Here is a 27,717-nt window from a genome sequence, read left to right on the forward strand (position 1 = left end):
GATAAAGTTAATCAAATTGTCCAAATTTCATCTTGGCTAAAATACAAAAAATCAGGTGTCTGTGCTTAGTGCACACAGAGGGGTTGTGGGTGATTTGAGCCAGTCACGTCCTCCCCCAGAGGGGAATTGCTGAAGACAACAGGTAGTGAAGGATGCTCTGTCCCCGAGGGGCTGGGCAGACACGGGGCTGTGTCACCGTTAGACAACCAGGAGTGGAAAACCAGAGCTGCAGAGACTGGGGCAGCCCAGTCAACACCTCCCACCCATCAGTGCTGACTTTCATAGTTCTGCATCACACTGGAGTTACGGTCAGAGGCTGCAGCAAGAAATACCTTCTTTCTTTAATGACACACCGCTTCAGGAACTGCCTTTTCCCAATATTCCCAGAGAAAATCTACCTGTGGTTGCTGCACCTTTTACAAAGCGCAAAGAACATCTTGGCCTCAGCCCAAAATTGCAATTTATTAAGCAATAAACAGGAATATAGCAGGCTACAGAGGGAGGAGAAAGTGGGTTTGATCCCTTTCAGAAAAAGGGAAAAACCTGGATTGAAACCAGAATAGTTGTTACTTTCTTGTATGTTCAGACTGTTCTTATCTTTACCAGGCCACACCCCACAGCTCTACAGTCCAGTGGTGAGTCATGCTGGCTCGTGCCAGGCTTCAGGAATAACTTGTCACAGGTTTCTGTCACATCAGAGGAAGTTTTGGGCATTCTGGAATATGGGAAATAGTGGTGAGAAAACTCTCTTCCATGTGGCAAATTTTTCCTTCCATGCTGGAGCAAAACCTGGCACAGAGCATTTTAGGACAGTGTGTTTGGGTGCAGGACAACTATTTCTGCTTCTCTCTGAGGCATCTTGCCCTTAGTAAATTTTCTCTGGAAATTGAAGGATTTATTTCTTTCAAACAAAAAAATCTGAGAACAAAAATCAGCTGTCATTGCAATGTCCTGGAGCATTCTGTGGGGGCTGAAAATTTTAAAAGTAAGGTCCAAAACGTGTTTGACAGTAAATCTTGGTGAAGCATTGTGTGGTTCTATGGCCTAAGCCAGCAGCTGGTGTGATTTGGGATCAGCCTCTGGATAACTCATTTCACTTGGCTTTGTGATACTGAGTGATTGCACAGATCTGGGGCATCTCTTCATGAAGTTCTTTCATTCCTGGGCTCCATCCCACTGTAAAGGCTTCATGCAAATCAAGCTGAGCAAATGACAGAACCGTGCTCAAACATTGCAGGCAGTAAAAGCATAAACACAGTAAAAATTAATAATCCACCTCAGCAGCTTCCCGAGTCTGGACATCTGGGAAATCCTCAATGTTCAGCATTTAAAGTCACCAGAATCTTTTTCTAGAGGAGATAAAAAGCTTTGTGTTAACAGAAAAGAACCTGCCTTAGCTCCCTTATACCTTTTGTGATTTGTTTCCACAGGTTAAGCTGGAAAAGAGGGATCAAAAACTGGTATTATGAGAGTGTGGCAGGACCTGACTGTCAGGAAAGGAAGGATGTTCTGTTAGGAAAAGGCACTGGAACAGCCTGCCCTTCCCGGGGAGAGCCACTCTTCCCTGCATCTACTTCCCACGGATTTCAGGGAGTATTTTGGAAGGAATTAGACCTCAAAAATTTTACAAATCCTGAAGGCATCTGAGAGAAATAGTGTAAATATAGGCAACAACTCTACAAGCAGAGATCAAAACCAGAAACCCTTCAGTAGACTGGGAATTCCTTTTCAAATGCTGAGTTGCTTTTGGCCTTACAAGGATGTGCTGACAAACAGCATCTCAACAGACAGAGCAGCCTCCTCAGTCTGGGCATTGTTTCCCAGGCAGGAAACCCTGGCATCAACAGTGAAGGGCTAAATGGAAAGTCTATTAATCAGAAAAAAATCCCAGGCTGGGCCAGGCTGGAGGGGACCCCAGAGGGTCCCTGGTGCCGCCTCCCTGCTCAGGCAGGGCCATCCCAGAGCACAGGGCACAGGATTGTGCCCAGAGGGCTCTGCAATATCCCCGCTGAGGGAGACTCCAGCCCCTCCCTGGGCAGCCTGTTCAGGGCTGGGCCCTGCCCAGGGCAGCAGTTCTGCCTCCTGTGCAGGGCAATTGCTGGGCTCAGGCCCTGCCCGGTGCTCTGGTGCCGCTGCCGGGCCCCGGAGCAGAGCCCGGGCCCTGCCCTGAGCCCTCCCTGCAGCCAGGGACAGCCAGGGCTGAGGGCCCCTCTCAGCTGGGGCTCCTCTCGAGGCTGGGCAGCCCCGGCTCCCTCAGCCTGTCCTTGTTAAAAAAATTCCCAGAATAGGGCACTTGGCTTGGTCTGCCAAAAAATCTGCGTTTTGCAGGAGCTACTCTGAGTACACCTGGTGAAGTGGAGCATCTAAAGCTGTACCTGGCACACAGGTCCAGCCCCATGTCAGGCAGCTCAGTTTTAAACCACAGGGTCTGGCTTTCTCAGGGGTGTGCAGGCAGGATCTGCTGCTGTTTGCAGATCATACCTTGCTCCTCAGTGCTCGATGACTTCCAGGGTCTGAGGTCCAGCTTTGGGATCTGACTGCAGCTCACAAAGTCACGGGGGTATCTGTTAGCCCGAAAGATATTCCTTGATACTTTAGTGATGCCGGTGTTGTCACATATTATTCTTGACAAGGAGATTCTGGCCAGTGAACAGCGCTGGCGAGGAGTGAAAACCCCAGGGTTCTGCCACCAGAACCTGCAGGAGAAAGAAAAAGACACAACAGATTTTTGCCTTCTGCCTTCTTCACATTCATGACTCCCACAATATTATTTCCCATTAACACTAACTTCTTCTGCCAATAACAAATTTGAATTTCTGTTATTTAAATTGAGAGCCCTGACTCACCAGTTGGATAATTGCCTTGCTTTTCTTTTGGCCATGGACATGTAACAAAGCTGCAATTGAATGAATTGCCCTCAGATGAGGCACAGGCACCCTCTTTCAAATGGGAAAGGCTGCATAGACTGTGCACAGGCTGGGATTACAGCCACATGATTGCCATGTTGGAACAAGACCTATAATTACTCAATTTTTTAGAAAAGGGTTCATTTCCTGCCATAAAGACAGGATTTCTAGACATGCAGCAGACTGTTTGCCTCTAAGCCCCCCATCCTGGTGTCTCTCTCAGCACAATCGTTTCCCAGAAACATGGGCTGTGATCCCATTTTCAGGCAATATTGCTGGCAGGTACAGGGATCTTGCTTCATAAATTCAGCTTTAGATGGGGAACGTAATTCACTGCTGCACCTGAAGCCCCTGAGCAACCTCAAGGAGAAGAAGGAGGAATTCAGGTGTGTTGAAACCTCAGCATTGCTGAAGTGATTTTGGCTGACAAGAAAACCCCAACCCACCACATCCACCACAAGCAAAGACCAAGCCCTGCCACGTGTCAGAGCAGAGGGTTCCAGTTCAGAACTGGGCTGGGAAGAAGAAATAGTGAGACATCACTTCACTGGGAAGGGATCTTAGCGCAGGATCTCAACCATCAGATGGGGAATAAGCACATCACTACAAAGAGAAAGAAACTTTTGAAGGAGTACTGAAAAAAAGGCAACAAACAACTGGAGTGGTTTTCAGATCTGTGTGAAGAAATCTGCATAAACTCCAGCCTCCCTGTACTTTGAGGTTGGTGTACCCAGCTCCCCTCTTACCTGTCCCCATCACGAACGTTCCTGAACTGGGTACCAATGAGACAAGCCATGAGGGGCCCAACTCGGCCTCCATTCACAAAGGGCTCTGCAAGGGCCCCAATCCAGATGTCAATGTTCTTCGGTGTCCCATAGAGCTGCAGGAACTTCTTTGCCAGCTTATGATTCCGCAACACTCGACCAAGTGACTTCACTCCAGTGGGCTGTGAGAGCCCACAGAATCGTCTCCAGGAGTTGTAACCTGCAAGTAGTTGGATGTCAGAGCAGATAGAGCACTAATGTGCCACCCCCTCCTGGAAAGATTTTTCCCTCTCTTTTGCAAAGAGACCTACAGGGTCCCAAAATGTTTAAAACATTTTTCTGTATTTCTGTTAACGCTACTGACTTCCCGTTCCTCAGAGCCAGTTCCTCCTGCCTGGCCTTTCTCCTGTTTAGGGAGAGCCGTGTCTTTGCAGGTGGGAGTTGTTCCACCACCTTCCAGCAATGTTCTGCTCCACTCAGCAGGGATGCAACTGACGTTGCCTTCACTGAAAATGAACCTGGACAAGATGTTGATGACCCCTCTCTCCATAACAGGAGGATGACCAAGTGCTTCCCCACAGCTGGTCCCTGTCCAGCCGTGGGGACAAGCCACCCACTCCACACAGCCCAAGTTACTTTAGCCACCAGACTTTGCCAGCTGGACTAATTTTTCTGGACTGCAAACAGCCAAAAATCCACTGGGCCACAAATGGTGCATAATTCTACATCTTGGTGGAGGAGATGAGATGATGCTGCAGCAAACCCCTCTGCTGTGAGCAGGATGTCATGGAATCATGGAATGATTTGAGTTGGAAGGGATAATAAAGCTCATCTCATTCCAACCCCCTTCCATGGGCAGGGACACCTCTCACTGTCCCAGGCTGCTCCAAGCCCCAGTGTCCAGCCTGGCCTTGGGCACTGCCAGGGATCCAGGGGCAGCCACAGCTGCTCTGGGCACCCTGTGCCAGGGCCTGCCCACCCTCACAGGAAAGAATTTTTTCCTGATATCCAATCCAAACCTACTGTCTTCTGTCTAAAGACCAGGGAGAATTAGGAGAAAAAGACACACCATATGGTGCCTGGATGACACCACTGTCAAACAATTCCAGGACACAGAGAATTTTCTTAATCAGAAAATTAATTAGGGAGGGTTTTTGACCTTGCTATGCCATCACCACCTTAATGGATGTCTAATATAAAGGAGTACAGCAGCACTCATTGGTGGGTTGAGACCTAAAGCTAGGTCTTTTCAAATTCACTAGAAATACATGTCACTCCCACCATGTTAGGTCTGGAAACTCAGGATTTGTGGTTCCCATCAGGTTTTGCATCATGGTGTTCCTCAACAAAGCATGGAAAAAATCACAACCTTCTGTTGTGACCAAGGCAGAGAAATTCTGTGAGTTAATGATGCACCTGGATGTACCGCAAAGCCTTTGACTGGGCTTAAAACCCGTGGATCCAGCTCAGTTTTCATCCCAGTTCCAAACAGGAGCCCTGTTGCATCCCTCACGATGTTGCTGACACAGCAGCTCCGAGCACTTACATCAGCCTAATGACACTGTTGGACAAGGACCCACCCAGGAGCCAGCTCTGAAGTCCCATCAACAACCTATTTCTCAAGACCATCTTGCAATGCCATTACACTGGTTTTGCAGAGCCCTGAGAGTGGTTCTGACATGCTTGGTTGTTTGTTGTTTTTTTTTTTTTTTCTGGGACACAGATTTAATAGAGACATTATAATGAGATTTTCTTTACATATTGGAATCTGCTCTTCCAGTCATGTGTGGACTACAGATGGTTGCAGAGAAGTCACAGGGGACTTACAGCCCTAATTCCACTCCTGCAAACTTGTTGCTGAGCTATTTTACCAATAAAATAGAAATGAGTCAGTCACTGAACACCAGACTCTGGTCTGTGCAATGCCCCGTGTTCTCCTGCCTCCACGTGTCTCCTGCAGCTTCAGCCAGGCTGTGCCTTCAGTGCTCAGCCTCCACCCACTTACCTGTGGTTGTTCAGAAACAAGGAAAAGGTTTGGGAAAGAGCACCATAGAATCACCGAATGTCCTGCGCTGGAAGAGACTCATAAGGATCACTGAATCCAACTCCTGAGTAATTTCAGCCAAGCATGGGCTGGAGAAGTTTCTCAATGTTTAATCACAAAAACGCCTGATTTCCACTTGTTTTCCTTTGTAAGCTCTGCTCCTACAGCTGACTTACCTGGAAGGCCATGATCTCGGCTGCGCTGCATGTTGAGGGCAGCTAAATCAAACCCAATCCTTTCAACCTGCTCAAACAGCCGATCCCGGAGCTCGCTCACCACCATCTGCTGCTGTGTCATCAGCTTGGCCTGGTTGGCCATGAGGCTCCGGAGATATGGATCAATCCCTCCTGCAGAGAAATCCCATCCACAGGGAAACTGGGATCAATTCCACCTGAAGCAGGGACGTGTGAGCAGTGCAGGGAGGCTGGTGTGTGTGTAAGAGGCCCCAGAGAGGTGAGCACAGCTTATATTTAATGATAAGCTTCTACTACCTGAGAATCAATTTTCTTGCGCTTAAAGAATTAAGAAGAAAATACTTTGAATAATGTTCTTGGAGGCCACAGCAATTAAGCAATCAGACCATTTTGTAACATGATGGGCTGCCCTTGACTACAGGGAACAGTTCTGTTGGGAAAGCTCTGGCTGGTAGTAAAGGCCATTTAATACATTTAATGCAAAATGCTTTTAAATTTGGAGCTCATCCAGAGAGGGCAAAAAAGGATGAATGAAATAAATCCATACTGCAGAGCTGCAAGAAAGGATTTACCTTCTTGAATGATCCTCCAGACAGCAAAGAAGGAGGTTCTGAGTTGAATTTCAGGAGTTATGGGTCTGTAATTTTCATTTAAGCGGCCAACAGTTGGGGGGACTGCAGCATGAGCAAAGCGAAAAGCCAAGGTGAAGACGTTGGATATCCGAGGATCCACAGACTCCTTGTAGCCCCGGTAGCGAGGAATGAACCTCCGGAACCTGCATCCCAACAGGAGAGGCAGGTAGTCCCTGTAGGTTATGATCTAGGGGGGAACAAGGAAAGGATGCACTGTTAATGTCTTCATCAGTTTCTGTGCCATCAGTTTCTGTGGAAGCAAAGTTGTTGTTCATGTTCTCTCTGCCACCACGCTCTGGCAGGTGAGAGCAACATAATAATGGGTTGGACTCAATGATCTTAGAGGTCTTCTCCAACCTAATTGGTTCTGTGATTCTGTGAAGATAAAAGGCTGCCAAATCCTCCCAAATGTTGCCTCCTTGTCACCATTCCCAGCAGGCAGGCAGAACTGCACCTTGTGTGCCTCAGATGGCACAGATAACATTGGCAGATAACAGGGGTAACACCACCCACGGGCAGCTCCTGAGTCCTCCCACAGCAGAAATTTCCAGTCCTGCTCTCATGTCTCTCTGGGATATTGAGAAGGCAGCACAATATAATTGAAAAAAAAATCAAATTCTGTGTCAGTAGGAGAAAATGGATTGTCTGAAAACTGCATGAAGATGAAATCATTGATGTAAACACAATGATGGAGATGATACTTTTAAGGACAATCCTTCGAGTGTTTGCCTTGCCCAGCATGGTTTTTCAGCAATACAATAATATTTAAATTGACAGCATAAAAACATAAACATTTTGATATTCCTGCTTTTTATTTTTTGTTAAGCCAGCTCAGAAGACAGGTTTCAAAGGAGGTGCAGTGCCTTTGGAAACCCCATGTCCCTTTCTCTCATAGGATCCAGCCTTTCCTGCCAGCTGTAAAACCTCATCTGGCTTTGAGGCCATTCCTGCTCCAAACTGGAGGCTGGACAAGAGACCTCGGGAGGTGCTTCCCAAGCACAGAGGTGTTTGTGTGACCCCAGGATCCCATTCAGGGTCAAGTCTGGGGTGCAGCCCAGTCCCAAGGAGACACCATGACTGGCTGCACCCACCAGCACATGGGGCTTCTTCACAGAATCCCAGAATGGTTTGGGTTGGAAGGGACCTTCAAGATCTCATTCCAACCCCCTGCCATAGGCAGGGAATCATTGAGAGGAGGAGATTCACAACCCAGAGGAGTTTTAATCCAGATTTCCAGTACCATCTTTATCAGGTACGAAACACTGGTTAAAAAACTTCCCCTCTGATTTTTTTGCCTGTTCCTCAAACAAAAATGTGCCATTAAAAATTTCATCAAGCACTTTGTAAATTTAACAGTAGAGGGACATCAAAGTTTCAGGAGGACCCCTCTGTGTTTGTCATTTCAGGTATCTCTGTGGTTTTGCTTTGGTCAAAAGGGGCTGGTAGAAAGAATTTGGTCCTTTCACCCCAAAATCCTGCACCCTTTCACCACCCCACACTAGCACAGCCTAACCCGTGAACCTTGTGAGACTGCAGGCAGAGCCAGGGCAGGTGGGATGGTGGCTGGTACCTGGATCATGGCTCCCAGGATCTTTCGTGCCTCCTGGTAGAGCCTCTCATCATTCCAGTGGGGATTGAGGCTCTTCAGCTTTCCAGCCAGGCGGTTGTGCTCCCGCACGAAGAGTGTGTGCATGCAGGCCAGCTCCAGCATCTCACTCGCACGGGTGTCACCTGGGAGGGGCACATACGGCACTGGAGTGGGAATGTCATACTGGGAAGCGAGCACAGGGGAATTTTTAGATGTCTCAATATTTGTGTTGTGAAGGAAATGGGTAAGAAACACAGAGGAGGAGAAGGAAACCAAGGATTGGGCAGCACCGGGTTGGACAGGTCACAGCTGTGCTGAGAATCGCAGAGAGGTGGGGAAGGTTTCAGTGAAGGCCTGGGAGCATCAACTTAAAAAGTTAAATACAAGGAGGTGTTCTCCAGGATTCCATATCAGAGACATTTGGTCTCAGAGCTTGAAATGCAAACGGGAAGAGGGAAGTCAAGATGGCCCAAGGAGCTCTGAAAGTCAGAAGGCCTCCTTCAAACCAGCTGAAACTGTGGCCAAAGCAAGGTGACAGTCACAGTCTCTCTGGGGAGTAAAAGGAAAAGCAAAATGAGTCAACTTGCAGGAATAAATTACAAACAGCATCACAATGAAATATCAAATCCTTCTTCAAACATCTGGGGCAGGAAACCCAAGAGCAAGCAGGTGATGAGAGTATAGACAAGCACTCAGAGAAAAGTAAACATGTTGTATTCAGCCCCTTTGTCCCACAATAAATAGAGGCATTTGCTCCTGCACTTGGCACGGAGCCCTTTTCATCCACTCTCAAAGGCTGCCTGTGAGGGACTGCGGAAGGAGGAACAAAAGCAGCACTGTGAGGTTTCCATGAGCAGAATGCATCCAGCCAGAGCTTCCAGCAGAGCTCTGGGAGGAAACGCTGAGCCCTGTGAGGCAACTGCACGTGTAAAACTCCCCCAGTTCTCAGGGACCGGAAAAGGCACAAATAAGGCACTGGATTTTCAAAGACGCTGCCAAAACAGCCTGAACTGATGACTGTAAAAGAATTGATGGGTCTGTTCCAGCTATGGAACAGGAACTGCTCCTCACTGAGAGCCCATGGGGCCAGAAGCCCCTCCTGGGAAGCACCTGATACTCCTGGCTGCTCTGCTTCTCACTGGGCACATGCCTTTGGCCACAGGTCCTGCATGGTCCTCACCAAGGAGAGACCTTCACGGGACTGGGGGAGCAGGTGAACACACGGAATGACCCATGGGCAGGTGGAAGGCTGTGGGAGCCTGGAGGGAGCATGAAACACCATGAGCTTCAGAGGAGGGAGCTGATGGGTTGCAAGGAGCATGGGGATGTTCAGAGGAACTCCAGCCAGATGTGAAGGGGGCCAAGGGAGTAGAAAGCAGCTCCACAGCTGATGAGATCTGTTGTGCCCTCAAGCTTTCTCCAGCAGTGCCACAAGCAGCCTGGCGTGTTCAGAGCCAGCAGGAGCCAGCCGGGAAGTCCTGCTCTCCAAAAGAAATAGGCCAGGAAGTGAGACACTAATTCATGAGTTGTATCAGAAACATCCCTCTCTGGGGTCCCACAGGCTCATGGCAACATCCTGGTCCTCAGTAGCAGGACCAGGAGAAGGGAATAGTGCTAAGGATCCGTGAGGTCAGCTCTGTCTCTGTGACAGAACGTGGCAAAGGACAGCGGTGGGGAAGAGGGAGGTGGCTGTGCAGGGATTTGGCTGGAGGGAAGGCTTGGCTTTGGGAGCCTGTCTGGCTTTGGGAGCCTGTGCCCAGGACCAGAGGAATTATTTTGGGTTGAAGAAGGGGTCAAGGGGATATCAAAAGCTTGACAAAGGGTAAACGTAGCAGGAGGGTGTCCTGATGGCTGGAGTGCTCCCAGTGCTCCCTCAGCCTTCACAGTGGTGGGAACACACCCTAAAAGGCCACCTTGGTCTGGTATTGGCCTCATGCTCATTCCAGCTGGGATCCAAGCTCCTCTCACAGTGCAGCAGGGACATACAAATGTTTCCTGCTGTGCCCCAGCACAGTAGTTACACAGCTGTTCCCTTCCTGCTGGGATAGAGGCACCCATGGAATGACAAGTACGGACCAGCCATGGCCTCCAGGCCAGGCTGCCATTGCTGTGCCTGCTCAGCTCCATCATGGCACTGGTCCCTAGGTCACTTCGGGCCCTGCACCAGAGCTGCTGAGCGTGGATGGGACACCTTCACTCCAGGTTTATCCTGACAAAGAAGACTTGGAGATGGTGAATACCTTCCTCCTACCTAGCACAGCCTCAGTCTCTCATGTTTTGCTCCATTCTATTTTCTACTTAAATAAGAAAAGCAAGCAACTAAAGAAGTGAACTGGAGCTGGTGGAATTGTCTGCCCCAGATTCCAGGTTTGGGGTGCCAGCACCCAACTCACCTGCAAAAAAACAAGGGATTCGAGCTGCCCCGCTGGCCTTGAGGCAGGGCTCCTTCCTCATGGGGCCGAAAGGCATGTACGCCCTGCCCCTGTCTGTGAAGTTCTGGTTCACAGCCAGGAGGCCCCGCTGGCTGCTCCGGTCCCGCAGCCGCTTGGCCACGGCCACCTCGCTGCCGTACACGACGCTGCCGTCCAGGAAGGAGGTCAGCGCGTTGATCTGCTCCCGGATCGCCCTGCCCCGCGTGCAGGTGGGAGCTGAGCGGAAGAAAGGGAGGCAATCCCTCCTGTTGGTGATTCGGGGGTCGTTGGGTGGGATCTGCAGATAGAGAAAAGGAAAATTCATCAGCGGCTCAGGAGATGGAGACAGGCAGGAGCCCTCTCACAGGGCATAAATCTTGAGAAGAAGGGTCAGATTGACAGCAGAGATGCTGCTTTAGGAACCCAAGTCCCAAACAGCCTGGAGACACCTAGGTTTTCCTAAAGTCCTATGGATTCCTAAAGTTTTTCCCCTGAAAATAAATACATTGGATTGAATCTTTAAGGCTCAGTTTTCTTATCTCCATGTCTACCCCACAGACAGTTGTCATCCAAAACTTGTGACCCTGCCTGCATTCTCAAATGCATATCAGGCAAATACTCAGTGATGCTCCATCCCATCATACTTTTCCTTGAGAGGAATTAGGGGAACACATGGGAGCCAGAGCTGCAGCAGAACTTCAAAGGCAGGAGAGCAGGGCTGCAGGAGGGACATGGACATGATCTGGAGCAAAGGAGGCTCAGGGGGGACCTTGTGGCTCTGCACAAGTCCCTGACAGGAGGGGGCAGCCGGGGGGGTCGGGCTCTGCTGCCAGGGAACAGGGCCAGGAGGAGAGGGAACGGCCTCAGGCTGGGCCAGGGGAGGCTCAGGGTGGACAGCGGCAGGAATTTCCCCATGGAAAGGGTGCTCAGGCCTTGGCAGGGGCTGCCCAGGGAGGTTTGGAGTGCCCATCCCTGGAGGTGCCCAAGGAAGGGCTGGAGGTGGCACTGAGTGCTCTGAGCTGGGGACAAGGTGGGGATTGGGCACAGGGTGGACTCGATGGTCCTGGAGGACTTTTCCAACCTAAATGATTCTGTGATCTACTGGAGCAGGGACCACGATGTGACTCCTGCTAATGCCGCAGGCACTGCTGGGAGATCTCAGCACTCCCTTGTCCCGTGCACAGAGCACTTAAGTCCCATGGATTTTCTGGGTTGTTGACACTCCCCAGTGTCTGTCTGTGACATTTCCTGTTCTCCAGGCATCACCCGTGCTGCCTTTGCACTACAGCTCCAAACAAAAACCTTTGCTGAGGGAGATGGGTAAATGCCTGGAAACCTGGAAAAGGCTGTGTCTGTGCCTAAACCCAGGGACAGCCTTGGAACACAGCACTGCCACCACACAGAGTGCTCTGACCTCCTTGGCCTGTTCTGGGAGGATGCTCCTCCATGGCCAAGGGCCGGGAGAGCCACCAGCGTCTCCTGGTTGGAAGGCAGATGCCCTGTCCCTTCCTCCTCTGGAAGAAGGAGGCTGCCCGTACCTGAATGGGAAAGCAGGGAGGCTCCTTGGCACAGCTGGTGTCACAGTCTGTCCCACCACTGAAGGGGAATCTGGCTGGGGTTTCTGGGCTGAAATCCAGATCGTGGTCAATAAACTGGCCCCACTGCATGAACATGAGGGATCTCTGCTGGTCCATCCGGAGCTGCTCCGGGGGGAAGCGGACGATCTCGTTGGACACTTGTCGGACCTGCAGGGATGGAGGCAGAACACCTTGCTGGGAAATGACCTGTATGAACAGGTGCACCCAGTTGCGGGGTCATCAGCAAAAATTCCCAAGGCACTTCTGGTGCTTTGCAGACAAAAAACCCCAAATCTATCTGCACAGGAAGGTGTCACCATCACCGAGTGCCCTTCGCTGAGCACTGCCCTGCTCTGGCTCTAGGCAGGGATCTGAGCCCCCAGGCCAAGACTGTCCCTTGATGGACTTAGGGAAACAGCTAAGCAAGCCTGGGAAACAGATACAAAACAGATTTTAAAATACTTTTTTTGAATAGAAGTGTGGAAAAAGGAGTCCCTGGGAATTTCTGGAAGTTATCTCAAAGTTCTCCTCCCTTCTCATCCCTTCCCCAGTCATCACAGTTCCCCCATGTTCATGTATTACTACAGAAAAAGTGGACACTGTGCTGTGGAGGAGGGCTAGGAAGTACAACAAATCCATGAACACAACCCCAGCTCCTCATCAGAGCTGTTGTTGCACCAAGCTCAAGCGACCAGAAGCCACATCAAGTGTCCATGCTCACATCCAGGTGCCACAAGAGCCACAACCCCTGCAGTTCACCCACCCAGGGACCCCCACACAGCATTTCTGGCCGTGTATTTTTTGTTCTGGGGATTCCCTGGCTCACTTTATCCTCTCCATAATTGCTTTTCAGGAAACAAAAACTGCCAAAAACCAAATCAAAAAAGGTGAGTAAAATAATTTGGCTTAAATGCACTCAATTTAAAAGAACATATTGTGTAATTCTGCATTCCTCCTGTGATTCTGCAGCAATCAGATTAATTTTTCTTTGCTTTTCCTGAAGGCATGGGACTTAGGAAGCTTTCCTAATAGATCTCCCTGGATATTCTCAGACCATCACCCTGAAGCTGGTGAATTTAAGCTCCTCCAACCTGATCAACAACTTCAGCTGTTGGCGGAGCCCTTCGGTGCCTGTGGCCTGTCCAAGAACTGACAATCCCTAGGCCCTGACACTGCATTCTGAGACTGTTACAAACTTTACCAGTGGAAGGGGGAATCCAGAGAAACGCCTTCCTTCCGTCCACCCACGGGGCACGGACACGCCATCCTCATATTCTGCCGGCAGCCACCTGGCCAGGGCTCTGTTGGAGGCTCCTAGGGATGGGTTCCTCCTGTCAGGGGCAATGGGAAAACAGCAAACAGAGCCAAGAGCTTGTGGATGTGGAGAGACATGGACCTTGGAATGGGAGCACGCTGTGGTTTGGGAACTGCTGCAGCTCTATGGGTTTGGTGCTATCAGTAAACCTCAGCATTAATAACAACAATAATCAGAATTGTTTAGGTTGGAAAAGACCTTTCATAATCCACCCCAAGCCTCAGCTTCTCCCAGGCAAGAACTCCAGCCTGATCCAGCCTGAAGAAGGGTCCTCAACCTCAAACTGTGGCTGGAAAACAAAGCTGGAAGCTGAACACCAAAGAAAGGGGAAGAGCCTTGGACTGGAATTACCTACAGTGTCGAACAGAAATTGGGGGATTTGGACTGTGAGGTTACCGCGCTGTTGGTTCTTTTGAAGGTCGTTACTGAAGATGTCCCTGCCCATGGCAGGGGGTTGGACTGGATGACCTTTAAACCTTTCCAAAATTGCTTCCAACACAAACCAGCTTGTGACTCTATGACTGTAGTTTGATTAGACCATTAAAACCTTATCAGAGTACTAATACTCTACGTTGGAGTGCATGTCCAAAGGGTGTTCTGTGGTGGCCTCTCACCCACAGGGGTGCAGCACTGCCCAGGGCAGTGGAGAGACAGAGCACAGCTGAGCCCCCCTTCCCCAGGGCCTCAAGTCTGGATCAGGTATAATGGACCTGTCCTTATTGCAGAACCCACATCCCCCTGAAGTGGAAGGAGGCAGGAAGGTCTCTCCTTAGTTCTTACACAGCCCCCTGAAGGATAAAGCACCTCGGGGCAGGGAGAGCTGGCTGAGCTCCTTCCTCTGCCTGAGCTGCTCCCAGGAGCTTTCCAGCTCTGTTCGTACAGGGGATGTTTCTGAGCTGTCCCTTTCAAACACTCCGTGCTCAGCAGCTTCCCATGTCTCCCACATTCTCCATTCCAGCTGTGGGAGGTGCAGGAGGTGCTCTCCCAGCCCATGTGCCCAGATTCCTCCCACACACAGTGTGAGGCAAGGGGATGGCTACATCATGCCCAGTATGGATTTAGGTCAGAAACCCTTGGAGACCTTGCCAAGGGACAGGGCCAGACAAAGTCTGTCCCCAGAAGAGAGCTCCTCCTGCTTTGGCAAAGAGCTGGTTCAGGTACATCACCAGGAACCTTCCAAACAGGACTGGAATTAACAGCTCCACACATTACTAGGAAATACTGAGGGGTGTGAAATCCTATACCAAGGTGCCTGCGTGGGTCATCCCTGGGGAAGTGGGTCCAGTTCCACTTACAGAGGATGCATCCATCCATAGAGTCATTTACATTAACCTTATCACCAGCCCGGAGCACTGAGTGCCATGTGCACTCCTTCCTTGGACACCTCCAGGGATGGGGACTCCACCAGCCCCCTGGGCAGTTCCAATGTCCAACCACCCCTTCCAGGAAGAAATTCCTCCTGATGTCCAACCTGAACTTCCCCTGGTACAACTTGAGGCCACTTCCTCTCATCCTGTTCCATCCATCCATCCATCCATCCATCCATCCATCCATCCCTCCTCTTGCTGACATAGCCCCTCACCTGTTGTTGCACTCGCCAGTGATGGTTCTGTAGCCAGAAGCAGCACAACTTATTTTCTTATCCTGCTGGTCACATCCAGTGGCCTTGAAAATCATCTCCATCTGAGCAGGAGTCAACAAGTCTGGCGGGGAACAAGGGAGAAAAAACACCCAGGATCACACTGGCCCTGCTGGGTTTGCTCGGGAGAAGGTTTTCCTTCCTGTCCCCTGTACTGAACCTCATCATCTGCGCAACCACAGTGTGCTGTCATTTAAATTGTCCTGCTCGAAGATGTGCCGAGCATGCTCTTTGAGCAGCAAATGCTTTTTCTGGTTTGGAAAGCATCAAACCCAGCAAAGCTGTGGTCAAATCTTATTTATAATCACACATTAGGCTCATGCAGCAGCAGAACGGTTTTCTAGTATTGGCACTTCCTCTCCTCTCCCTTTTTATCTCCCCCATAAAATGCAAACAGCCACAGCCATCCTAGGGGGTGTCACAAGTTTTTCCCCCTGGAAGCAGCTCCCAGTGTGTGTCACCCCTGCTCGGAGCTGCCTGGAAGAGAACCATCCTGTGGCTGGGCTCCCCAGGGGCACTGTGTTCTGCTGTGCACTCCCCTTGCAGGGGAGCTAAGTGGCAGAGCTCAACAAGAAAAGTCTTACAGAGTCCCAGAATCATGGAATGGTTTGGGTTGGAGAGACCTTAAAGACCATCTCGTTCCAACCCCTGCCATGGGCAGGGACAGCTTCCACTATCCCAGGTTTCTCCAACCCAGCCTTGGACACTTCCAGGGCTGGGGCAGCCACAGCTGCTCTGGGCACCCTGTGCCAGGGCCTCAGCACCCTCACAGCCAGGAATTTCTTCCAAACATATAATCCAAAGGTCTCCTCTTTTAGTTTAAAACCATTCCCTCTTTTCCTGTCACTATCTATCCATGTAAAAACCCTCTCCCTCTTTTTTATAAGCACTTTTAGTCACTGGAAGGGGCTCTAAGGTCTCCCCAGAGCTTTCTCTTCTCCAGGCTGACCCCCAGCTCTCCCAGTCTGTCTCTCCGTAGGGAAGATGCTCCCTCTTGGCTCTTGCTGCTCTCACTGCACGTCCCATCCCTCAGAGGTTTCCTGGTCACTGCTGCCACCAACAGTCCGGGTCACAGCACAGTTTGAAAAGCCCCTGGGCAGGCGAGTGAGAGGTGGCAGCCAGGTGGCCCTCGCAGAGCTCTGGAGTGTTACTGGAGCATCAGTCCTGGATGGAGAGGCTGGAGCTGAGCACAGCCAGATCTGCCATCACCTTCCAGGTCATCCTGTGCTGGAGCAAAGCCAGAGCACCCCATGATGGGTCTTGTCCTGCCAGTGTTTTACTGTAATGTTGGGAAAGTGTTTGAGGCCAGGCTGGAGAGGGCTTGGAGCAACCTGGGATAGTGGAAGGTGTGGGAGGTGTCCCCGCCCATAGCAGGGATGGGACTGGATGGCCTTTAAGGTCCCTTCCCACCCAAACCATTCCATGATCCCCATGAGTTCATATTTATACAGCAGGAGTCCTTCCTGTGTGTCCCTGAGCTGTTCCTCTCACTGGCCCTGATTTGCCACCTTCTCTCAGCAGCCTGGCCTGGCCTGACTCCATCTCAGAGAGGATGTTGCTCCTCCAGACAGACACCGAAATGTCCTTTCACACCTCCCCATTCTCTGTTTGGACGGTGTCGTGTCGGTGACGTGACTTTGGTGCTGTCTGAGGTCTGGCTGAAGAGCTGCCTTCCTTGGGGTCAGGCTACTGGGGGTCAGCTCTGGGTTAGCTCATTCCCTGCTCAAGCACAGGAACATCTGCCAAAGCCTTCCACACCTTGACCCGTTGGAACCTGAACCTCAATACAGCAGAAAGAGCCAGGGAAGTGCACAAAACACTTTCACTAACTGAAAAACCCCCAAGTAGTATTTAAGATGGAAAAAGAGCACAGAAGAATAATTCAGCTTTGCCTCCCAGCAGTCACATAGGAGAGATTTGTCACAGCCCATCCCAACACCTTTTCCTTCCCTCCTCCCAAGCCCCAGTGACCAAACCCTGTGTCTTTCTCCTCTGCCTTCCTCCCAGCAAGGGGGATCCCTACCTGTGACGTTGAAGTCCCCCCTCACAGCCCATCGCAGCCTCTCTTTGAGCAGACTCAGGGTGGTCTGCAGATAATCCGCTGCCCGGACGGCCGCTCGTGTCCCCTCCACTGGCTGCTTGAAATACCTCAGGAGCTCTGCTGGGGTCAAGGCATTGTTCTGCAGGTTCTTCTTTATGCTACAGGGGACAAGAAACCAAAATCTGAAATGGGGCAGGGCCAGGAATGCTGCAGTTGCACACCTGAGCAACAAGCACGGCCCATCCCAAGTCTGAACTGCTGGAGAATCACTGGGAGAGGCCAGGGCTGCTCCCAGCACCCTCCACAGAGCAGCAGGGGGACTCGAGGAAAGGAGTCTGTGAAACTGCCCAGCTCCACCTGCCAGAAGGCAAATCTTAGGGCTTCACATCCATGAGGCACCAAATCTCACTCAGCTGTTATCCAGATATCATCAATATCTGTCACTGTCCAGAGGCCTCAGATGTCTCCTAAAGCTGCTGGAGCCTCCTCTCAGCTGGAGGGGTCCCTAAGCCAGGGAGAGGATTCAGAGTGTGGCTGCTGGCAGAGGACAGGTATGGGCTGGTAGGAACCTGGACACTCCCAAAGCATGGCTGGGAGTCCCACAAAATATCCTCACTGCAGCATCCAGCTGTCTGCTGCATCCAAGGGAGGGAACCACTGGAAATAAGCAGAAGCCTGTGCTGGTCTCAACTCAGAGCTCCTGCTCAGACCACCCTGAGGGGTGGAACAGAGCCCAGCAATAGCATCAGGTGCTGCTGTGAGGGTGGGCAGGCCCTGGCACAGGGTGCCCAGAGCAGCTGTGGCTGCCCCTGGATCCCTGGCAGTGCCCAAGGCCAGGCTGGACATTGGGGCTGGGAGCAGCCTGGGACAGTGGGAGGTGTCCCTGCCCATGGCAGGGGGTGGAGCAGGATGAGCTTTAAAGTCCCTTCCAACCCAAACCATTCCACGGTTCCGTGATTCTGTGAAAACCGAGCTGGGAGGGGCAGCCCAGAGGAGGTCGCAGATCTTGGTGACCCAAGAGACTGGTGTAAAATCAGGGTGAACAGACAAAATCCTGCAGGTCAGAGCGCTGTGCTCCCGGAGCTCCCCACCGGGGTGTCCCCGTGCTGCGGGGAGGAGAGGCGGGGGAAGCTGCGGTGCAGGAGGGGACGGGGACACGGACGGGGACACGGACGGGGACAGGGACGGGGACACAGACGGGGATAGGGACGGGGATAGGGACGGGGACACAGACGGGGACAGGGACGGGGACACGGAGGTGCCACAGCCAGCCCGGCTCTCACCGGTCCCGCGTGCTCCTGTAAGCAGCATCCACCCGCTGCCGGGCCTCGGCCACGCTGCTCAGCAGGGACGCGTCCGGCAGCTCCAGCGGCACATCTGAGCAGCGAAAGGGAAGAGCAGAGGTGAGGGTGCTGGCAGGGAGCCTCCTGCGCCTCCAGCACCCGGGGGTTGGGCACGACAGCGCTGGAGGCAAGTGCTGCTCACTCTCTGGCGATCTGTGTATAAATATATTCCTCAGGGGAGTCTGAGAGCCCCTCCATCAGTGGAGGCTTCAAACAGCCCCCGGGAGAGGTGCAGGGACCATCCCTCCTGCCCTTTCACAGCAGAGCACTTGCCCAGAGCAGCTGTGGCTGCCCCTGGATCCCTGGCAGTGCCCAAGGCCAGGCTGGACATTGGGGCTTGGAGCAGCCTGGGACAGTGGGAGGTGTCCCTGCCCATGGCAGGGGTGGAATGGGATGAACTTTAAGGTCCCTTCCAACCCAAACCATTCTGGGATTCTCTGACTCTATAAACAGCCCAATTTCCCCACGGCTTTCCCCAGTGCCTCCTGCAACCTCCTGCCACTTTAACTGCTCCCCTTCCTGCCCTCGGGGGAGCTCCCAGAATGAATTTCATCTCCGTCGTATGCTGGCTGTAGGTCACAGAAAGGGAAGGGACAGGACCTGAGGGCTTCTCTGAGTGACAGCACTTTCCTACAGCTTCTGGGGAAGAAGAAAACTTCAGAAAATAGCACAGAAGAGATAAATATCTCCCAAATCCCCCCAGTTTCTTTTAAATATCTTCCCAGATCAGCCAAGACTTCAGCTCTTGGACAATCCGGATGAGAAAAACTATTGCCTGGATCACAATTTGAGACAAATGAAAATCCAGGCATGTGCTTTTCATAAGGATTTGACATTGTCAATTAACAGGTGGAGGTCTCTATATGTTTTGGAGCAGTGATTCAGGGCTGGAAGAGGGCGAGTGACTGCCCCATCCGCACACTCCACAGGCCCTTGTAGCTCTCCCAGGTGCTGGCACAGGGAGGGAGACCCTCGTTCCATGGGAATGGACCAGTGCTGAGAACTGATCTCCTTTTGCCTGATTTTAAGGGATCAGGTGGGATGTGAACTGGTAAAAACCTGAAAGAGCCAAGATTGGTGCCACGGGCAGTACTAACTGTGCTCCTTCTGGCACCTCTTCAGGGCTGTACTGCTGGGTGACTCAGGCTCTTCCAGACTTAGCTTTGTCTTTCCCACTCAGAAAATCCCGACCTGCAAAGCCTGAGGAATGGACAATACCGTAGGAAGAGGATACAGATGCCTGGAACAGGCTGAGGATCACCAGAGACCCCAGGAAGCTTTCTGCCTTCATCCCTGCAAAGAAACACAAGTGAAGAAGACCAAGAACATGTGGATGCACCAGGAAGGTCCGTGCCCAGGTTGAGGATGGCATGTGTCAAGGGAGCTCATGGAGCATCCCCTTCCAAGGCAACGCTTCCAGGAGGGAGTGCACTGCCTGGGAGGTCCTGTCAGTGCCATGTGGAAAGGGAGCAGCCTCCTGGCCCAGGGACTCCCAGCACTGGTGGGAATGTGCTGGCTGGGGCTTCGGGGGCAGCAAAAAGGGAGCAGAATCTGCTGCCAGGGCAGCACACAGAGTGTGGAAGGGAGAGCTGGTGGGGAAGAGGGAAGAGCCAGGACAGCACAGCAGGTCCTCTACACCTCCATTTCTCTGCCTTTAAATTCCAATAATCCTTGCAAGTAGTCATGTCACATAGGATGTCACATAAAAACATGTAAGGATTGTAGTCTCTTTACTCCTGATGAGCCTGGGATTGAGTATATTCAGATTAAAAGTTACACCAAAAGTTTGGAGGAAATAATACTTCAATATTTAGAACGTTGCTATGAAAATCACTGAGGGAGCTGTTTGTGTTCCCCAGTAGAGCCAGAGTGAAGCCAGCCATGAGCTGGGTATCACTCTATCCCCCTAATTATAAAACACGGCATTTATATTTCTGTTGTAATGGGAATTTATTCCGTTGTTACCTAGCTGTTCCGTTAGCTGGGCTGCAGAAGGAGCGGGAAGTATTTAATAGCTGTTTGACAGATGTTCGGGATGCTTCTCCCAAAGCTGACCCACTCGCCTCCCAAGGCTGCTCCCGAGCAATCAGCCCCCAGAACGAGCCCAGAACGAGCTGTGGGCAGACGCACCTCAAAGGCACCCGGAGCTGCCGAGCTGGCCCCGTCCGTGCGGAGGAGCCCCCGGCCACAGCAGCACCGCGCTCCAGCCGAGGGTGGAAGCAGCGGGAACCGCAGAGCTCAGCCCAGCTCCCCAGTCCCACCCCCGGCACAGAACCGAACCCTCCACGAGAGCAAAGCCCGGGCCGGGCTCTCACCTGCGATCCGCCGCCTCCCCCCGCCCCGCGGCCCTTCCGCGCCCGCTTTTATCTGCCCGGCCTTATCAGCAGCGGCTGCTCCGGGAACTGCCCTGCGCTGGGCGGCCAGGCCAGCACAGCGCTCACCCCCCGCCCCAGTGCCCGCCGGGGAGGCTCTTTTGCTCGCGGCTGGATGCACGGCCTGATGCTTCACCGGAGCTTTCCCGGGATTTTTGAAGGTGGAGATGTGACCACTTTGTGGTGGTTTGAGAGTCTTGAGCCCTTCTGGGGGTGTCTTCCAGGGACAAGGTTCCTCCCCCCATGGTGCTCTTCATCCTTTGCCACTTCTAAAGGTCGAAACAACGCCTTCATCTCTATACCCCCGGAGACACTGCAGCGCCCAGCACTCCCCATCCCACTCCTGATGTGCTCTGCCCCGTGTCCCCTGGGGGTCCACGAGAGCTGCTCCTTCTTCCTGTGCAGGAGGAGGCATTGGGATGATGGATGAACAGGCAAACAGGCATCAGCCTCCAGCTGCTGGTCTGGAGCACGGGCAGCACAAAGTGCTGTTGCTCCTGGAGCTCAGCTGGCAAAGCATCTCCTCTCCCTGCCCCAGAGCAAAAGCATCTGATGGACAAATCCTTGCCACGCTGACAGGGCAGAGGGATACTGCTGGTTCAGTGGGGGATGTGTTTGAGCACAGAGCTGTACAGGGAGGCAAAGGAGCTGCTCCTCATCTCCACCTCACTGCACATTGCAATTGTGTTTGCCCCCATGGATCAAAACTCCTTGGATCAGCAGCACAGACTGGGGGCAATCGAGTTCCTGCCAGGGCTCCCAGGCCTGGGTGGATGAAGGACTTTACCTGGCCTCTGCCCTGCATGGACACCCCAGGACCCACAGGTGGTGCAGTGCCTCTGGCAGTGACTTGGCAGCTGTGCCCACCCCCAGAGCTGGGATCCACCATCCCCATCCCCAAAGCTGCCTCCTTGCAAGTGGAGCTGTGCACTGACACTGGTCCTGGTCCTTTAATGTTTTAAAGAAAATCAGCAAGGCAAATTACAAATCTTGCAGTGAGGCCCAGGTGAGGCTGGTCCTGTTTGCAGACTGGTTTTGACAACCTGGAGGGAATCCACCTGGAGCCCAGGAGAAAGCTGGGTTTGGTCAGCCTGGAGGGGAGAAGGCTCTGGAAGCCTTACTGTTGACTTTGACTGTCTCACGGAAGGGCTGCAGAGCAGACAGAGCTGTTCAGAGTGCCCAGGGATGGGACAAGGGGCAATGGCACGTGGTGCTGCCAAGAAAATTCCCAATAATGTAAGAAAACACCCAGGATAGTGGTGAAGTGCTGGGACAGGGCCCAGAACAGAGGTGGGGTCTGCATCCCTGGGGATAACGCTCCCTTGGATGAGACCCTGGGCAACCTCCCCTGGCCTTCAAGGTGACCCTGACCTCAGAGACTCAGGAGGTGCCTCCAGCCCACCCCTTTCTTTGTGTGAGACGGAAGCAGAGAGTCTGCCTGAGGTCCCAGCACCAGCTCCAGCGCCAGCGCCAGCACCAGCTCCAGCACCAGCACCAGCTCCAGCTCCAGCTCCAGCACCAAAACCAGCACCAGCACCAGCTCCAGCACCAGCACCAGCACCAGCTCCAGCACCAAAACCAGCACCAGCACCAGCTCCAGCTCCAGCACCAGAACCAGCACCAGCTCCAGCACCAAAACCAGCAGCTTGCACAACAGAGACCACGGCACGCCTTGTCCACACTCTTGTGCAAAGGGGCAGAGCTGGTGGGTTTGCAAAGCCACGCTCTGAGTCCTTCCCCTGCTGTGTCAGCACCAGATAGAGGAGAAGGATGAGGATTTTCGAAGGCTCCGGACAGTTAGTGCGTGTCAGTGCTGATAACTGTGTTTCACAACTAGGAACTTAATTCAGAGAATCACAGAATGGTTTGGCTTGGGACAGACCTTACAGACCAAGTTCCACCCCCTGCCATGGGCAGGGACGCCTTTCACTATCCCAGGCTGCTCCAAGCCCCGTCCAACCTGGCCTTGGACACTTCCAGGGCTGGGGCAGCCACTGGAACCTGCGCCAGGGAAGCCCTTTCTTCCTCCCAGGGAACAATTCCTTCCCAATATCCCATCCAGCCCTGCCCTCTGGCACTGGGAAGCCATTCCCTGGGTCCTCTCCAGCTCTCCTGGAGCCCCTTTAGGCACTGGAAGGGGCTCTGAGCTCTCCCTGGAGCCTTCTCCTCTGCAGGTGAGCACCCCCAGCTCTCCCAGCCCGGCTCCAGAGCAGAGGGGCTCCAGCTCTCAGGGCAGCTCCATGGCCTCCTGCTGTTGGCTCCAGGGCTGGAGCAGCTCTGCAGGTGGGGTCTCACCTGAGCAGGGCAGAGGGGCAGATTCCCCCCTCGCCTTTTGCCCACGCTGGGGATCAGCCCAGGGCACGGGGGGTTTCTGACACCCGTGGCTACAGCACATCCATGGCAGGGGTTTGGAACCAGATGACCTTAATGTCCCTCCCAGCCCAGGCCATTCTGTGACTCTGTGTTGAGCTTCTCATCCACCAGCACCTCCAAGTCCTTCTCCTCAAGGCAGCTTCCATCCATCCATCCATCCATCCATCCATCCATCCATCCATCCATCCATTCCATCCATTCCATCCTCTTCCCAGCCTGTGTTTGTGTTTGGGATTGCCCCAACTCCCATGCAGGACCTTTTACTTGGCCTTGTTGAGTGTCATGAGTTTTGCACAGCTCCACCTCTCCAGCCTGTCCAGGTCCTTTTCCTGGATGCCCATCTCTGCCCTCCAGTGTGTGACCCCAGCACGCAGCTTCGTGTCACCAGGACACTGCCTAGAGTGCCCATGAGCCACTTTGTCACCGGGAAAGATGTTAAACACACCAACCCCTATACCAGCCCCTGAGAAACACCACCAAACTGCTCTCAAAAAAAAAAAAAAAAAAAAAAAGAATTGTTCTCCAACTGCCTCAGAAACTATGGAAGCGGGGGTTGTGAGATGCTTTGTCTCTTGAACATTTACTTTCCTGGGAGACTGTGACCCTGCTCCCAGATCATGGTGACTGGGAAAGGCCACAGGTCTGGCTGAGCCTTCTGGTGAGCACCAACACAAGCACCAAACCCTCGTACTCAGAGAGCACATGCTGCTCCTCTGAGAATGCAAACAGGAGTACGTTGATGCCACCAGCAGCTCCCCTGAGCAGAGAGGTGCCATCCACACCTGGGCTGTAGCACAGTGATTAGAAGCAGAGGATGCAAAGCAGAACATCTGGATTATATATTTATTTTGCCTTTTTTTTTTTTTTGTTCCTTGTAGCCTTTCGTGTTTAGCTATAACAGCTTGAAGCTGTTAATCTTAAATCTTTCTTGTGGAGACTTCTCTGAGCTTTGCTGCACAGCCTGCCTGGTGTTGGGGAACCAACCCAACTAGGGAGACTTTGCTGAATGATGGGCCTGGGTCTATCACAGCAAAATTTAAAGGAGGCACACACAGCACACACCTTGTGGCCCCAGGGGCTCAGCTGGGCAGCGAGGATGGAAGCACCAGTAGTGAGGGAGCCAGGCAGGCACTGGCTGCATGGGGCCTCTGGCTCTGGGCACACCCCAGAACATTCTAGAGGCTGCTTTTCTTCCTAAAGGTTTTGTTCTTCAATTAATGCCCCGAGGAACTGATAAAAGCAGTGACAGTTTCTTTCAAAAGACCTTCAACAACTCACTTAGGAAACTCCAGTTGGTAAATTCAGTTAGAACAGCAACGACTTCCTCCGTGGGAGGACGGGCTGCAGATAAAGCTCTGGGCTGCTGATGAGTTTCATCACCGAGGCTGCTCCAGAAGCCATGGAAACTCCAGCAGAGCTGCAGCACTTCATCATTTCAAAGCCTTTGGTCTGTCCTTGCCCTGACTCCCATCCACCACAGGACATGGTGCCTCACTGCGGTATCAGGATCCTTATGGAATATTCTCTCTACAAGCAGCAGCTTCCCAAACAAGTCCTTCCTGTCAGGGGAATTCTGCAGAATCCCCACAAAATCCCAGAGTGACTTCTGGCACCTTGGCTGGATTCCCAGAGGCTCCAGGTGCATGACCAACGCTCACACACCAGGGGAGTTGGGAGTGCAGGGTCCAGCCCAGGCACCCTGGGCAGCCTCGTGCCCACAGCCCTCCCTGGTGCCCTGCAGCCCCAGGGCTGCCCCCCTCACCTCACACCCAGGGCACCCACAGCCACATCTGTCCCTCCGAGAAGGGGACACAGAAGGTGGAGAACATCCTCAAGGTGCAGGTGATTGGTATAATCTCCCCACCCCTGTCAAGAAGCATCACTGAATCTTCGGCTTTTTTAAGGAAAATGTGTTTTTGTGAAAATAGACTTTATTATAATAAAATTTGATATTAAATAAAAACATACCATACCACCACCACTCGTGGCCGCTGTGCTGGCACCACTCACGGAGCTCACGGAACTGCCCTGCTCAGAACAAGGACCCACTGGAACATGCAGAGAAAGAAACATGGGAGGGACAGAAACCATGGCATACAGAACCCTCCGTGCTTGGGCAGGGCTGTGTCTCAGCTGCAGGAACACATCACCTCCTACGAAAACAGAGCAAACTCCCCAGCCCTGCTCTCCCAGTGCTCTGCTCGGGAGCAGCTCACGGACACAGCCCAATGGAACCGTGGAGAGAGGCAGACGGACAAATAAATAAATAAATAAATAGGTAGATAAATAAATCAATCGATAAATAAATCGATAAAATAAATAATAAGGCGGAGTCCCCAGCCAGTGCATGGTCAAGGTGAACCAGGCAAGAGCAGCTGACAGCAGCCCACCCCCAGGCTGAAGAACCGACCCCCGCCGGGGCATCGCTCCTTCCTCCCCGGGGATCCTCGTGCTGGAAGCTGACTGAGGCAGTGTGGGATGCTCCGAGGCACAGCTGCAGATTTACAGGGTTACAGTACAAGTAAGAACTCACTCATCAGCCCAGAGACAGCGAAGGGGAGTCACAGAACAGAAAAGTGCAAACTTTCTTTGCAGGAAGTGAAGGAGTTGACACGACCTCCTTTGGAGCAGAGAAATACCAGGGTGTGGAGTACAGGGGATCTCTCCTAAGGGGCCGGGGCTTTGCTGGGAAAAGCCAGTTAGCTAACTTACAGCCAGAATATAATCCTTAAATTAAAATATTTACAGGGAACCGCTGCACCGAGGGCTGCATGGAGCAGGACACGCTGGATCCCGGAGCTGAGCCCTCACACCCCAGAGCCACTTCTTCCCCAGGGGGTCTCAGCTCCCACACCCTCCAGAGTTTTCTCTATTCAACACATACTTCTTCCCTATGAAAATAATCAGCTTATTGCAGAGGGCTTCTCCTGCACTCTCAGTCTCTGGGGCTGTGTGGGCAGCCCGGATGGAATAAACCCTTTGTTAGTTTTTCTTATTGGACCCAAGTTTTTTGAAGAGGTTTTTCCCTTTGAAGAAGAAGCCTCTCTTCTTTTTACTCTGCCCAGGTGCGTCACTGCAGGTGAGGAGGGCCAGCGATGCCTGCTCTGGACACTGCTCGCCCGGGACAAGGCAGGAAGGTGCTGGCGGAGGAGGAGATGGAGAGGAGTCACTCTGATCAACAGATCCATCTGGATTTAGCTGGGTGGGAAAGAGAAAAAACAAAAGACAAAAGCACAAGTTAGAACTGCTGGAGATCACACCAACATAGACTTCAGCCATCTCCCCTCTATGCAGGTGCAGTTCCACTTAGGAAGTTTCCAGTGGATTTAAACTTTGTACCTACAACCCAGACCCTTCCTGAGCTAAGAACTCCTGAAATTCCTGAACTTTGGGCTAAGAACAGGACAGCACAAAAGACCCACTAAGGACATAGTGAAAGATGCTGCTCCACAACTAAGTGAAGCAGCTCCTGAGAGCATGGATGGAGATAGGTACTGATGAATCCATGGATGCCTCAGCCACGGAGCCTGCTGGGCTCCCAGCATGTCTGGGACAGAAGCCAGGACATGAACAAAACCAAATTTCGTAAGAACAAGGGCTCTGCAAAGACCTCCAGAAGATTGAGGAGACTGGCTAAGCCCTGAGGCTTCGCCACAGTGACTGCCATGGTAGGAGGAGGAACTGGGGGTCCTGCAAGGCTGCTCAGCATCCAGCAGATCCAGAGGCAGGAGGGGCAGGAGGCCAAGCCTGGTGCTCTGCAGTGGCACCAATGGAGCAGGACATGGAGAAGCCCTGGATCAAGCAGCACGTGGGAATGTTCCTGAGCCCCTGAGTGTCTGAGAAAGTTCACTGGGATCCACCAGTCTCAAATGGTGCTGTTCCCTTTGGAACGGGCTTTTGGAAATCAGGATGTGCCCTAGTCCTGGGCTCAGTTTCCTCTTCCTAACACACTGACAGGTCAGTTCCCAGCAGCAGCCTTCCTTCCACGATCTCCTCTCACTAGGCTGAGGTGTCCAGACAGTGACAATTACCAATCTGGCGGGTCAAGCTTTCCCAAGAGGCTGCAAAGTTCCTCAGGGAAGAGGCTCTGGGTTTCTGAGGCCCAGGAGAGCCTTAGTCTCATTGCCTTCTCTTCCACACAGCTTTCACAAACCAGCAGCTTCCAAGCTCCAGCTGTACATCCTGTCTTGGCATTACCCAAAACACAGGGTGAGAGTGGCTGGAGCTGTGCCAGGAAAAGAGCCCTCTGGACACTGGAACATCACACCCTCAGCATCTCTCTGCCTGGGCTCCAGTGAGTCCCTCACAGGTCTGCAGCAGCCACAGCCCCCAGAGGGAACGTGAGACGGTGACAGTGGCAGCAGGACCCTCTGCCTGAGGTGGAAGCACTCCTGAAGATCAGACACCAGCCAGGAACCGTGTGAGGATCCCAGCAGCCACCCCTGGGCAGGGCTGGATGTGCCTGGCCCTGGTCCCGCTCTGTGTCCAGGGCAAGCAGCTGAACAATGCAGAGGCACA

General features: G+C 52.5%; 2 protein-coding genes across 11 annotated transcripts in view; both read right to left on the minus strand.

Annotated features, from left to right (window-relative positions):
• Window positions 1-442: 442 nt before the first annotated feature.
• Window positions 443-19,805, minus strand: LOC121663511 (eosinophil peroxidase-like). The gene is made up of 13 exons (XM_042025838.1): window positions 19,673-19,805; window positions 18,395-18,488; window positions 17,094-17,269; window positions 15,014-15,134; window positions 13,318-13,447; window positions 12,078-12,284; window positions 10,522-10,837; window positions 8,111-8,271; window positions 6,481-6,727; window positions 5,891-6,061; window positions 3,653-3,890; window positions 2,482-2,696; window positions 443-1,349 (listed from the first exon to the last, which is right to left on the minus strand). The coding sequence occupies exons 1-13, from the start codon at window positions 19,743-19,745 to the stop codon at window positions 1,321-1,323; spliced, it is 2,178 nt and encodes a 725-aa protein (XP_041881772.1). The 5' UTR covers window positions 19,746-19,805; the 3' UTR covers window positions 443-1,320.
• Window positions 19,806-25,110: 5,305 nt separating this feature from the next.
• The window catches only part of TSPOAP1 (TSPO associated protein 1), a 66,823-nt gene continuing 64,216 nt past the window's right edge, over window positions 25,111-27,717 (minus strand). For 8 of the 10 annotated variants that reach the window (XM_042025847.1, XM_042025848.1, XM_042025843.1 and 5 more), the window contains one exon: window positions 25,111-26,397. In XM_042025847.1, coding sequence (XP_041881781.1) covers window positions 26,182-26,397 — 216 coding nt within the window. In that variant the 3' untranslated portion in view covers window positions 25,111-26,181. The remainder of the gene's footprint in view (window positions 26,398-27,717) is intronic. The other 2 variants (XM_042025845.1, XR_006015655.1) reach the window with 2 other exon arrangements.

The sequence above is a fragment of the Corvus kubaryi genome, unplaced genomic scaffold (assembly GCF_017639235.1).
Source record: "Corvus kubaryi isolate FWS band 111438036 unplaced genomic scaffold, C.kubaryi_AGA036_p1.0 37284, whole genome shotgun sequence".
Lineage (NCBI taxonomy): Eukaryota > Metazoa > Chordata > Aves > Passeriformes > Corvidae > Corvus > Corvus kubaryi.